Consider the following 13817-nt stretch of genomic DNA (forward strand, 5'->3'; position numbering starts at 1 on the left):
GGCAGGTGTTTTTCCAAAGGTTGCAAATAAATTAAGCAGAAGTCCAGATTTTGTCTTTGACTAAGAGTTAAATGTTTCCCTCTTTCTCTTCCCCACATTTTCATTTAATAAATGCTTTCCTCTTATCCTCCACTTAATCATTGCATTGATCAATATTTCCCACTCTCTCTGTAAAACACTCGCAGCACCTCGACTGCTCAGAGCTCCCAGGCCACACACCAGTAGACCAGCAAGGCTACTCCCACCAGCAAGTTCATGATTACAAAGAGTCAAAGGAGTCTGTTACTAAACCTCATAAACCAGTTGTGTTTCCTATTAAAATGCAATTAAAAATTAATCAAGGTGATGAAATATGAGTGTGATATGGAGAACTGCTGTCAATGCAAATTAAATTAATGCTACAGAAAGGTGAGGAGATCATCATCTGAGTGTCTGACATTCTTGTTTCAGATTAAGGAAATCATAAAATTGTAACTGTTAGTGATACATTATTGGTATAGCTTATACCAGAAATACGATGTAGAATTCCAATCAACAGTCACTTAGTCAAAGAAAAAGCCATGGCCTTACATCAAAGACTGGCATGTGAATGCAAATGAACTATTTTAAGCTGAAATAGAATACTTAAGGTATGAATGTATCATTATTATGTTTCCTTTTATAACAGACCTTTTCAATTCATTAACCTACTGGTTTGGTCATGGCGGATAAGATCTCATCTGCTGTGCTCTTAGGTAAGGTGCCATAGACAATATTCTTGCTACACAAAAATAATCAAACAGGGTTTAGAAGGTAAATTACACACACAGTCATCAACAGCAAGGGAAACTTTGCAAATGAAAAAACAAAACCCACCACAGATAAATGTATGTTAAGTTATTAGAGTTGATTAACATCCTATTCTGAGATATTTGTCCTCATTACGTATAACAGAAGCAGTTACATAATGTTTGCCTTACCTTTTGTACAGATATCAGATTTCTTGAAGACCAATGATATATATGGGTTATATTAACAATTGCAAGAAAATAATATTACTTACCTAAACAATGATCAAAATGATATATCCACAATTATCTGACTAATAAAAGCTAATCACCTAACTAAAATTTAATGAACCATAGAACTGTATGATAGAATGTATAGTTACAGATTCCCCACAGAAATACTTTTCTTAAAAACTATGAATAATAGTAGTATAAATTTTACAAGATTTAAAATAAATTTCCTATGAATGTAAATAGGCAATTCATAAAATAATGCATTTTAATAAATACCAAATAATAAGTTTTTTCTTTAAACTGATGTGGTTATGGTTCACAAAACTATGGTCCTCACAACAAAACATAACAATTTGTTAATGAGAAAAAAATACACTGGTAAAATTATAAGTAAAATAAACAAATGAAATGCATGGTTACTGAGATCTTATTTTTAAAATAAATCCTACAAAACTGTCTAAAAACGGTATGTGCTTTATTTTAAGCCAGAACTGCGACCTCTACATTAAATATGCCCAGTAGCGCACTTAGTCTGTACTGCCACCAAGCGCCTAAACCAATTAGTTTTAAGATTCTTGCAGCAGCTATAAGCAGATGCTTCCAGTATTATGAGTAGCAGTTTGGAAAAAGGCTGAGGGCAAACCACTTCGACCATGAATGGCTATAAGAGCATCATAATTTAGGCATGACAATAAAATCTCAAAAGCATTAATAAAATATCAAAAATCCTACCAGCTCACGGGAAGTTCGTGAAGTCTCAATATGTTATTCAGCTTGTAGTCAAATTTTGCTGGACAAATATTTTCTTTACACAAAGACAGATTTGGATTTGGTTGCATATCTGTGGGAAATTCTGAATCCTAGAGAAAAAATAAAGCAAGAGCTCTGTGTAAAATAGACAACTCACTGTACACACTGATACAGTCTTATTTAATATTAAATTATAAAATAAACATTACTTTTATAATCCATCAGAATTTACCTTAAGCCCTTCATTCCTAATTTTAGCTTTGAGAAAATATGCAAAAAGGTAAAATTTTAAATAAGGTATACATCTACTTGCATAGGTCTAAGCTGCATGCTACATGGTAAAAATTACTCATATACATTCCCTTACTGAATTACAATGAAGCATAAAACAGTGTTGTCTTATATTATTGGTCTATTATCATTTTTCAATAAGTTTCCATCCTCAACAGTAACATCAGCAAAATCTGGGATTATTTTTATACTTCTTTTGTCCTCTATAAACAGTGAACTAAAAACATGTTAATTATAATAACAAAATTACAACATTTGCTAATTGTTAATTATGGTTTTATTCTTTAAATCTGAGGACACAGGGCTATTTTAAAGGCACTTACTGAAGGTAAAAGATTTCTGTCATAATCGCTTTAAATCTCACATACATTAGAATCCACATCTGTCATGCATTGGTCACTTCCCTCCCCACATGGCAAACTCTAACTAGAGATCAAAGATCATTTTCAGTCCATGAGAAAGTGGTCTCTCCCCAGTGGAAAGAAGACACTCTATGGATAGGACGTAATTAATGATGGATGGATTAATTGTTCTACTTGACAAAGAAAAGGGAGTCATCGATCCACTTACCCTTAACACTTTAAAATTGCCTTTAACAGAGGAAGACATACCATTCATTTGTACACTCATTCATTTATTAAAAAATATTTATAAGTGCTATTTTACCTTAAACATTATTCTAGGCATGGGGAATGCACCAATGAACAGAGCAGATAAGAAGACTTGCCCTTGTGGAGGTTACATTACAATAGATTCTTTAATATATACTCAGGTAGAAAATGATAAAGCCAATTTTTGTGAATGAAATATTTTTCAGATTAACAAAGTATTATACATTCATATAGAAATTTTATGTATTTTATAACACTACAAAGAAAACAATTACTCTTACCACCTAGATATAAACTATTATCACTTGGTTTAACAATTTGTCTGTCTCTCTCCCTCAATTTTTAAAAAATTGGAACCATGTTCTATTATCAACCCTCCATTTTTCACTTAACATTATATCACTGCATTTTTACATTATTTAGTCTGTTTTGAAAGAATGAAGATGCCATATTTTACTTAACATCAGCTATTTCTGTTTCCCTTAAGATTATCAATGCTGTGAATAGAGTTTTCTGTCTACAAATCTGCACTTTACTGATGACATCATTAAGTAGTTCTAGAAGTGTAAATAAATGATAATCCAAATAAAATATTTAACAAAAGACATGATACCTTTTCACAGACTACTCTTCAGAATTGTATGAATTCATATCGCTTCCAGTTAGACAGTACCGTGTACAATTTACCACATCTTTGTGATGATGCACACACACACATACACACATTTAATTATTTCTTTGACTATTACCTATTATTGAGTGTTTATTTCAGGACAGGCATTACTTCCAGCTCTTTCAATATATCACTGACCAGAACAGACAACATTGCCTCCCTTGCATATCCTGCATTCTAGCATGAGGACACTATGAACAATAAAAATAATAAATACATAAATTATAAGGTAAAAAGTCTGAAAAATACTGTTGCTAATTCATATATAAGGCTGTATTTCCTGTTTCTTCAATTAATTGCTTAGATTAAACTATTTTTGTATTTCTTTTTGTACTTCATTTTTTCTTAACTGTGTATTTTATACCTTTTGTCCATTTTCCTATTGTTGTGATGACACTTCATTTTAATAATACTGCTTGGATTGAAAATGGAGGGAGGGTAAATTACTATTTGAAAAATAAAGCAAGGTGGAGCAGAATCTGCTCTTAATATAATTTTTTGACTACATGGATATATCTAGAACCATAAACTTACTATCTACAGCAATTTGTATAAGCACTGTTAAACTGATCATCTAATACAATGAGGCCTTTAATAAACCTAATCAACTAGATTGCATAAAACCTAATCAACTATAGAATTTTTGGTACAGCTGAGAAGAATTTGGGAAAATATAATAATAACTGGACAATTATTTAAAAGAAAATTAAAGGCCTAGTAACAGCAATCCTATCAAAACACAGATGCACTTACAGAGGCAAAAGCTAAGACCCTTATAACCCAGCCTGTACACTGAAACATTCCACAAGACGATAGCCAGTAAACTGGCAGGCAGGATCAGTGAGGTAAATGTGGGATATATAAATAAGGAGGAGGTGTAAAGGATACAGGAAGCAAAATAAATCTCAAAACTATTGTTTCAAGCTACATAACCATTATCATTTCTTTGTATTGACAAAGTACACTGGAGGGCAAAAGCTAAACCCTCAGTAACATGCTTTGATAGTTCAGTGGTTCTCAACTCTGGTGAGTACACATTGAAATCACCAGGCAGCTTTTTAAAAAATACCAATATCACCAGGTCCCGCTCCAGACCAATTAATAATCCCTGAAAGTGAGGGTCTGACATTGGAATTTATTTTAAAGAAATCACTGTGAAATAAGTCGGGACTGAAAATCTTGACTTTTCCTTGCAGTTCAGCTCCACCACATACTAGTATATAGATTTAGCCAAGCTACTTTAAAAACTTTCTAAGCTGTATTTTCCATCTGTAAAATATAACCAAAATCATACCAGATTCATAGGCTGCTGTGAGGATTAAATGAGAGAATTTCTGTAAAGCACTGACCACATTAGTTAATCCTTAACAAACATTAGATATATTTCTGTGTTTATTTTTATTATTGCTGCAATTAGTGGCACATGTTAATTTCATCTGATGAGTAAAAAGTGAGTAAATTCATTATGAGTTATTTCATACTCTACTTATTATAAAATATTCTATCTTAACCAAATTGCAGGTTTAAATTCTCCTCAGATATTGATTAAAGCAGACTTCAGTATGATCCCAGCTGTCAGAATCCCAGTTCCATATCTAGTTAACTACTGGTTATCTCTACTTGTCCCAGGATCAATAATCAAAGGAGTTCTTGCTTCACTGGCCTGCCAGTTGGGATTAAATACAAACTTGTTGCTTATATTCACAGGATGCAAGACCAGATGGGTAACTTTCTCTCCATTTCAGTGACATATCAGTTAGGCATCCTCTGTATCTATCCTGATTGGGAAGCCAATTATCTATTTGGCCTCCTTCCACATGAGTCTCTTGGGTACCCAGGCTCTGTATCTATGCCATTTGACTTGTGTCTGATTCTCCATCTTGTTCATTGCTTTCCATTGAGCTAACATGCATGGGAATTACGCATGAACTGAAGCTCAAAATTACTCACTCAATATTTAAGTGTTTACTCTGTATCAAGCATTAGGTTAGTTACCATACCACAAATATAAGTAAAATACGTTCCTTTCCATTACAAGCACTCACAGTCTTATTAAGGAACAACATAAATGAAAAAGAAAAGCTAGAGTAGAAACATGCAAAAGATACTATGGTGAAGGAATAAGCAATAAAACTAATGGAATGAAACAGATAAAATTATCATTAATTACATATATTGTGATTACATTGATAGATAATAGAGATAGAAAGACAATGTGTATGAAGCCACATGGGAAAAGGAACTATTAAGAGGTCATATTACTACAAATGTACTACAAATTATAAATTATAAAAATTAGTAACCTTCATATATACAATGAGTGAACACAATATATAAAAGAAAAATATTCTATTAAATCTAGCAACAATATGATATAAAGTACCTAATGAAACACTAGTAAGAAATGTACTAAACCTGAAGAAAGATATTACACTCTATTCGGAGACTTAAAGCAAGGTCTGATTTAATATGGATACTCCATGGACTCAGAACATCTACTGATGAACTTCTTAAGAAGTTTCACTTAAATATTTAATTCAATTCAAATAAAAACTTTGGTGTGAATTTTCAGAAACCTTGGAAAATCAATCTAAAATTAATCTGGAATAACAAACTAGGCAAAATTGCTTTGACATTCATAATTTCTCCATTTTACAGTTGAGAAAACCAACTTATAGTAATTAGTTCAAATACAAGCAGAAAGTCTGGTCTAAATGACCCCAAATCTAACAATTTTTCATCTGTTACAAAATGATGACTAAACAAGACCAAATTATTTCTTTAATCATTCAACTATAAAATTGAATAAAGATATAAGTTTTGATAATATAAAAATGCAAACTATTGGCCAAGATTGGAAAAAATATTTTCTTTTGGGGTGAGTATAAACTGATTTGACTTTTCCAAAGAGCAAATTTTAAATAGCTAGAGAATAAAAATTGACTTGGCAATTCCACAGCTAGGAATTTGCCTTACAGATGTTCTCACAAAGTTTCATCAAATTATATATGAAAGTATTCTTTTTTTTAAGGTACTTTAGTTTGTTTTTGTGGTTCCTGCTTTTGTTTTCTAATACCCAGCATTCTTTACAATATTAGATATTAAAAACAATCTAATTGTGCATCAATACCTTAATTTATTTAAAAAACATGTACTATTCTCATATACTACCTTAAATAGAATGAGGTAATGCAGCGCTGATATAACCCTAGTGCACCAGTATGGCCTTCTCGGTTGTTAAAATACTGAAAGATATTCATACTACTTAGAAAACAGCTTATACCCTGGGCACATACTCCATGTTCCTCTCTCCCCCACCACCACAGCACCTTCTTTGGGTACATCCTTTGCTCCTGACTTATTCACTATGGTTCCCTAATTAAGGTAATGCCTGGCACACCCGGCCTCCAGGAACTTTCTCCTCCCCTATATCCAGCATCCATTCTGACTAATCAGTGCTCATGCTGTAATGGTTGTTAAATATTCTGAATATAATTCTAATTTATATGAAATTATCTTTATGACATAACTATTAATTTTTAAAAAGAAATTTACAAAATAGTATATAAACAAAATTATTCCATTTTTATAAAATAAAAAAGGATCTATATGGGTAAGTGCTAATGTATGTGTGAAACGTTTTCTGAGAGAGACAGAGAAAGAATCTTAAAAGTGGTCACCAGGAAGAGATGGCTGAATAGGAGGATGCGGAGCTCACCAACCCCCATGAACACATCAAAAATACATCACCATGTGAAACAATTCTCACAGAAAACAAGCTGGAGACTGGCAGAAAGATTCTTATACAAACAATACTATAAGAAAGATCCACACATAGTCAAATAGGAATGGTACAGAAGCAATCAGATCGGGACCTGAGCTCCTAGGAAGGGTCACAGAGTAAGAGTGGGGATACATGGGCTTGGAGACCTTTCCTCAGGAGTGAGCAGTTTGAACCACATATTGGGTGCCCCAGCCCTGGGACCCAGCAACAACAACAACAACAACAACAACAACAACAACAACAACAACAACAGCAACAAACCCTGAAAAAACAATTAATGAAACAGAGATACAGAATTTACCAGGTAAAGAGTTCAGAGGATTAGAACTCTATTAAAAAGAACCAAACAGAACTGAAAAAATACAATAACTGAAATGAAAAATGCACCAGAAAGAAATAAAAGTGATAAATTACAGTAGGTGATAGAGAGGAACACAGAAGTGATCTGGAAGATAGAATAATAAAAATTACCTAATCAAAATAGAAAAAAGAAAAACAAATTTAAAAAATGAAAGCAGTTTAAGGGATGTCTGTGACAATATCAAGCATATCAACGTTCTCATTATAGGGGTCCCAGAAGCAGAAGATAAAAAAGAGTCAAATATATATTTGATGAAATTATGGATGAAAACTTCCTGAACCTGACAAAGGAAACAGATATAGAGATGCAGGAAGCACAGAGAGTCCCCAAAAAGATATCCTAAAAAGACCCACAGCAAGGCATATCATAATCAAAAGGACAAAAGTTAAATATGAAGAGAGAATTCTAAAGGCTGCAAGAGAAAAACAAAGTCACATACAAGGCAACATCCAAAAGGCTATCAGCTGACTTTTCTGAAGAAAATTCACTGGCCAGAAGGGAAGGGCATGATATATTTAAGTGCTGAAAAGGGAAAACCTGCAAACTATGATACTCCAGCAAACAAGATTATCATTCAGAACTGAAGGAGAGAAAAAAAACTTCTCAAACAAGCAAAAACTGGAAGAGTGCATCAATACTAAACTGACCCTAACAGGAATGTTAAAGAATCTTCTCTAGATGAAAAAGAAAAATCTAAAGAACACTTCATAGGAAAAACAATCCCACTAGTAAAGACAAATATATGGCAAAGGCTGTGGACTGACAACTGAAATAAGGAAATACAAAGATTAAAAGGCAATAAATTGTAAAAGCAACTAAACTACAAACAACAGTAAAGGGATAAACATGAAGATGCAAAACAGGGGATCAAAAACACAAAATATAGGAGAGCAGAGTTTTTTTAAAAAGTAGATCTTTTAGAGTATGTTTGAACTTAAATGATTACTGGTTTAAACCAAGTAGATATAGTTATAGGTCAACATATATGAACTTCATGGTAACCACAAATCAAAAGCCTACAATAGATATTCAAAAACTAGAGAAAAAGGAACACAAGCATACCAATAAAGAAAATCAAAGGAAGAAACTAAAAACAAAAAGAACAGAGAAGAACTACAAAAACAACCAGAAAACAGGTAACAAAATTGGGATATATATATACATACCTATCAATATTCACTTTAAATATCAACAGACTAAATGCTCCCTCAAAAACATAGGGTGGCTGATGTGATTTTTAAAAAGATCAATTTATATGCTGCTTACAAGAGACTCACAAGCTAAAGACATCACACACAGACTGAAAGTGAGGGGACAAAAACAGGTATTTCATGCAAATGGAAATTACAAAAGAGCTGGGGTAACAATACTCATAACATACAAAATAGACTTTAAAATAAAGTCTATAACAAAATACAAAGAAGGGTAGTATAAAATAATAGAAGAGGATATAAAACTTACTAACATATGCACTTAACAGAGGAGCACCTAAATATATAAAGCAAATATTTATAGACATAAAGGGAGAAATGGGCAGTAATACAATAACAGGGTATAATAACACCCCACTTACATCAATGGACAGGTCATCCAGATAGAAAATAAATAATGAAATAGTGTTCTTAAATGACACATTAGACCAGTTGAACTTAAATTATCTACAGCACACTTTATCCAAAAACAGCAGAACACACATTCTTTTCAAATGTATGTGGAATGTTCTCCAGGATAGAGCACATGCTAGGTCAGAAAACAAGTTTCAACAAAGGTAAGAAGATAGAAATTACAACCAGCATTTTTTCTGACCACAATGGTATGAAACGAGAAAATAATTACAGGAAAGAAAATGGGAAAAACAAACATGTGGAGACTAAAAAACATGGTACTAAAAAAAATGAGTCAATGTAGAAATCAAGGGGGTATCAGAAAATATCACAGAAATATGAAAATAAAAACAGAACTTTCAAAAATCTGCAGGATGAAGCAAAAAACAATTCTAAGAGGGAAATTTTAAATAAAATTGATAAGCCCTTATAGCCAGACTCATGGGAAAAAAAAAAAAGAAAGAAAGAGAGAGTACGCAAATAAACAAAATAAGGAATGAAAGAGGAGAAAAAAAACTAATACCACAAAAAATACAAAAAATCATAAGAGAAAACTACGAACAGTTACATGTCAACAAATTAGACAGTTTTAGAAGAAATGGATACATTTCTAGAAACAATCTTCTAAGACTGAATCAGGAAGAAACAGATAATCACAGACCGATCACAAGTAGTGAAATTGAATTTGTAATTAAAACAAAAATCTCCAAGGAAACAAAAGTCTAGGACCAGACAGCTTTATGGGTAATTCTACAAAACATATAAAGAAGGGGCTAGTACCTGTCTTCCTCAAACGATTCCAAAAAATTGATGAGGAGGGAACACTCTGAAATTCATTCTACAAAGCCACCATTACCCTGATACCAAAACCAGGCAAAGACATTATTAAAAAAAAAAAATTACAGGCCAGTATCTCTGTGAATATAGATATAAAAATCCTCAACAAAATATTAGGAAACCAAACTCAATGATGTATAAAAAGGATCATATGCCATTATCAAGTGGGATTTATTCCAGGGATGCAAAGATAGTTCATCAGCAAATCAACCAGTGTGATAAACTATAGTACTAAAAAAGGATTAAAAAAATCACATGATCATCTCAACAGATGCAGAAAAAGCATCTGACTAAATTCAACATCCATTCAAGATAAAAACTGTCATCAAAGTTTGTACACAAGGAACATATCTCAACATAATGAAGGCCACTTAAGACAAACTCACAGCTCAGATTATACTCAATATTGAAAAGCTGAAAGATTTTTGTCTAAAATCAGAAACAAGACAAGGGCGCCTACTCTCACCGCTTCTGTTTAACATAGCGTTGGAAGTTCTAGCCACAGCAACAATACAAAGAAAATAAATAAAAGCCATCCAAATTGTAAGGGAATAAATAAAACTCACTATTTGCAGATGACATGATACTATATATAGAAAACCTTAAAGTCTCCAGCAAAAAATTTATTAGAATTAATAAATGAATTCAGTACAGTTGCAGGAAACAAGATTAGAATACAGAAATCAATTGCTTTTCTATATAGTAATAATGAACTATCAGAAATAGAAAGCAAGAAAAATACCTCATTTAACATCACATCTAAAAGAATAAAATACCATAGGATAAACTGAACCAAGGAGGTGAAACATTTATACTCTGAAACTTGTAATACATTCATGAAGGAAACTGAAGAAGATACAAAGAAATTGAAAAATATCCTGTGTTCACAGACTGCAAGAATTAATATTAAAATGTCCATACTACTCAAACCAATCTACAGGTTTAATGCAATCCCAATTTAAAAACTCATGATATTTTTCGCAGAACTAAAACAAATAATTCTAAATTTTAAAACCCTGAATAGCCAAAGTAACCTTGAGTAAAAAGAACAAAGCTGAAGGTATTGTACTCCCTGACTTCAGACTATAGCACAAAATTACAGTAATCAAGATAGTATGGTACTGGCACAAAAACAGATACATAGATCAGTGGAACAGCATTGAAAGCCCATAAATAAATCTACACCATATATGATCAATTAATTTACAACAAAGGAGGCAAGAATATATAGTAGAGAAAAAAACACTCTATTCAGTAAGTGGTGCTGGGAAAACTGAACAACTATATGTAAAAGAATGAAATTCTCACATCATATAAAAAACTAACTCAAAATGGATTAAGGAACTAAATGTAAGACCTGAAACCATAAAACTCCTAGAAGAGAACACTGGCAGAACAATCTGACTAATTCATGGCAATGTTTTTATTGGATCAGTCTCCCAAGGCAAAAGAAACAAGCAAAGATAAACAAATGGGACCTATTTAAATTAAAAAACTTTTCATAGCAAAGGAAACATTGACAAAACAAAAAGACAACCTACAGAATGGGAGAAGATACTTGCAAATGATATGACTGATAAAGGCTTAATATCTAAAATACATGAGTAGCTCATACAATTCAATATCAAAAAACCAAACCACCCAATTAAAAATGGGCAAAAGACCTGAAAGTCATTTTTCTAAATAAGATACACAGATGGCCATCAGGCACATGTAAAGATGCTCAACATCACCAATAACCAAATAAATGCAAATCAAAACCACAATGAGCTATACCTCACACCTGTTAGAATGCCTTTCATAAAGTCTACAAATAAATAATGGCAAGGATGTGAAGAAACGGGAACATTTATACATTGTTGGTGGAAATGTAGATTGGTACAGCCACTATGGAAAACAGTATGGAGGTTCCTCAAAAAACTAAAATTAGAACTACCATATGATCCAGTAATTTTACTCCTGGGTATATATCTAAACAAAACAAAAACACTAGTAGAAAATATACATGCACCCCTATGTTCAAAGCAACACTATTTATAATAACCAAGATATAGACGCAACTTAATTTTCTAGCAGGAGATGGTTGGATAAAGATGATGTAGCATAGAATAGAATATTACTCAGCCATAAAAAAGATTAAAAATTTTGCCATTTGCACAATATGGATGGACCTGGAGGTTATTATGCTTAGGGAAATAATTCAGACAGGGAAAGACAAACATCCTGTTATTACTTATATGTGGAATCTAAAAAATAAAACAAACAAATGAATTTGGCAAAACAGAAACAGACTCACATATAGAGAATAAACCAGTGGTTACCAGCAGGGAGAGGAAAGGGTATGGGGAAAAATGGGGGTTGAAGATTAAGAGGCACAAACCATAATATAAAATAAATAAGCCATAAGGATATATTACACAGTATAGGGAATATAGCCAATATTTTATAATAACTTTAAATATAATATATAAAAATATTGAATCACTGTCATACACCTGAAACTAGTATAATATTGTGAATCAACTATACTTAAATAAGAAAGTATTAAAAATTTTTAAATGGGAGGCAGGAGGTTCAGGATCAGAGAATGGGGTGTGATGATGGAAATCGAGTCTACAGTGATGTGCTTTGAAGGTGGATAAAGGGGCCATGAGCCAAGGAATCTATAAGCAGCCTCTAGCAGCTGGAAAAGACCGGGAAAGGATTCTCCCCTAAGGCCTCTCAAAGAAACCCAGCTCTGACCCATCGACTTCAGACTTCCACCCTCCTGAACTATAAGACAATAAATAAATGGTTTTTTTAAAGCCAAAAGAAAACTAAACCAGTGGTCACCAATGGGTTAGTAAGCAGAAATCAGAGCAAAGGGAATAGAATTCCTTCTTATATCATTCTTTACTGTTTTTATCTTAAGTACGTATTATTTTTATCATAGACGTATTATTTCCTTAAGTTTTCAAATAAAGTAATGTATATAAAGAATCTAGTCTACACATAGTAAATGTCCTTTAATTTGAAACTAGTTTTTTTTTTTAAATCATGGCTTAACTGGATATGATATAGTTAAAAACCTAGATTTAAATGACTATTTCAATAAAACAAGTTTAGTAGGTATAGCAGAGACTATTAAGAGCTCTTCTACATTTCACTGCCTTGCATTTAAACTGAGTTAAAGATATTGGTTCTGAAAAACAGGATGTGACTAGAAATGATGAGGCCACTTCCAGTCCTAGCCTTCACACATCCCAACACAGTTCACCTCTTCCCTTCTCCTGCCACAGTGACTTTGGAGGACTGTTCCAGATGATGCAGCTACCAGATGGCTACCCATATACCCAAGTCACTCAATGGAGGAGAGCCACACAGAGGAGTCACACCACCCCCAGTTAGAACGAACCTTAGTTGTAAAGGGACTTTTGATTTGTGGGTTTATCCCTTGTAGCAGCTAATGTTTACACTCACCAATATAGTTGAAAATGATGATTCCTAGTCATCATTAAGACATTTCCATTAATTTTTAAAAATACAAAGTTAAAAGGTGAATTTTTAAAAATAGACATTGTGTTAAATAAACACAGCATTAAAATGGATTTTAATGTGATTTTTCTATCCCTGTTCTAAATTCCCATATTGAGAGGAATTAAGCAGAAACAGAGAAGTTTTGTTCAGGCTTTTGTGCCCTCATTATTTCATTCATCGCTCAAGTAGTCCACTGCCTGCTGACAAAGTTCACACATCACTACCTAGGGATGACTGACAGCTGACATTATCTGCAAGACTTGATTGAGCTAATTGACATTCATAGTCTAAGAATGAAAATGAAGGTGAGTCAGGGAAAGTCTCCCTTCCTTATTTATGTATTTGTTCAATCGCTTGACTCTTATGTTTGTTTGCATTATTGTCACTTT

The 13817-nt window shown here is 32.7% G+C and overlaps 1 protein-coding gene across 1 annotated transcript in view; it reads right to left on the minus strand.

The window, feature by feature from the left end:
* The window catches only part of SPAG16 (sperm associated antigen 16), a 774014-nt gene that overhangs the window by 630012 nt on the left and 130185 nt on the right, over positions 1 to 13817 (minus strand). Inside the window, exon 10 of the mRNA XM_031451824.2 lies at positions 1734 to 1861. Coding sequence (XP_031307684.1) covers positions 1734 to 1861 — 128 coding nt within the window. The remainder of the gene's footprint in view (positions 1 to 1733; positions 1862 to 13817) is intronic.

Source organism: Camelus dromedarius, chromosome 4 (genome assembly GCF_036321535.1).
Source record: "Camelus dromedarius isolate mCamDro1 chromosome 4, mCamDro1.pat, whole genome shotgun sequence".
Taxonomy (NCBI): domain Eukaryota; kingdom Metazoa; phylum Chordata; class Mammalia; order Artiodactyla; family Camelidae; genus Camelus; species Camelus dromedarius.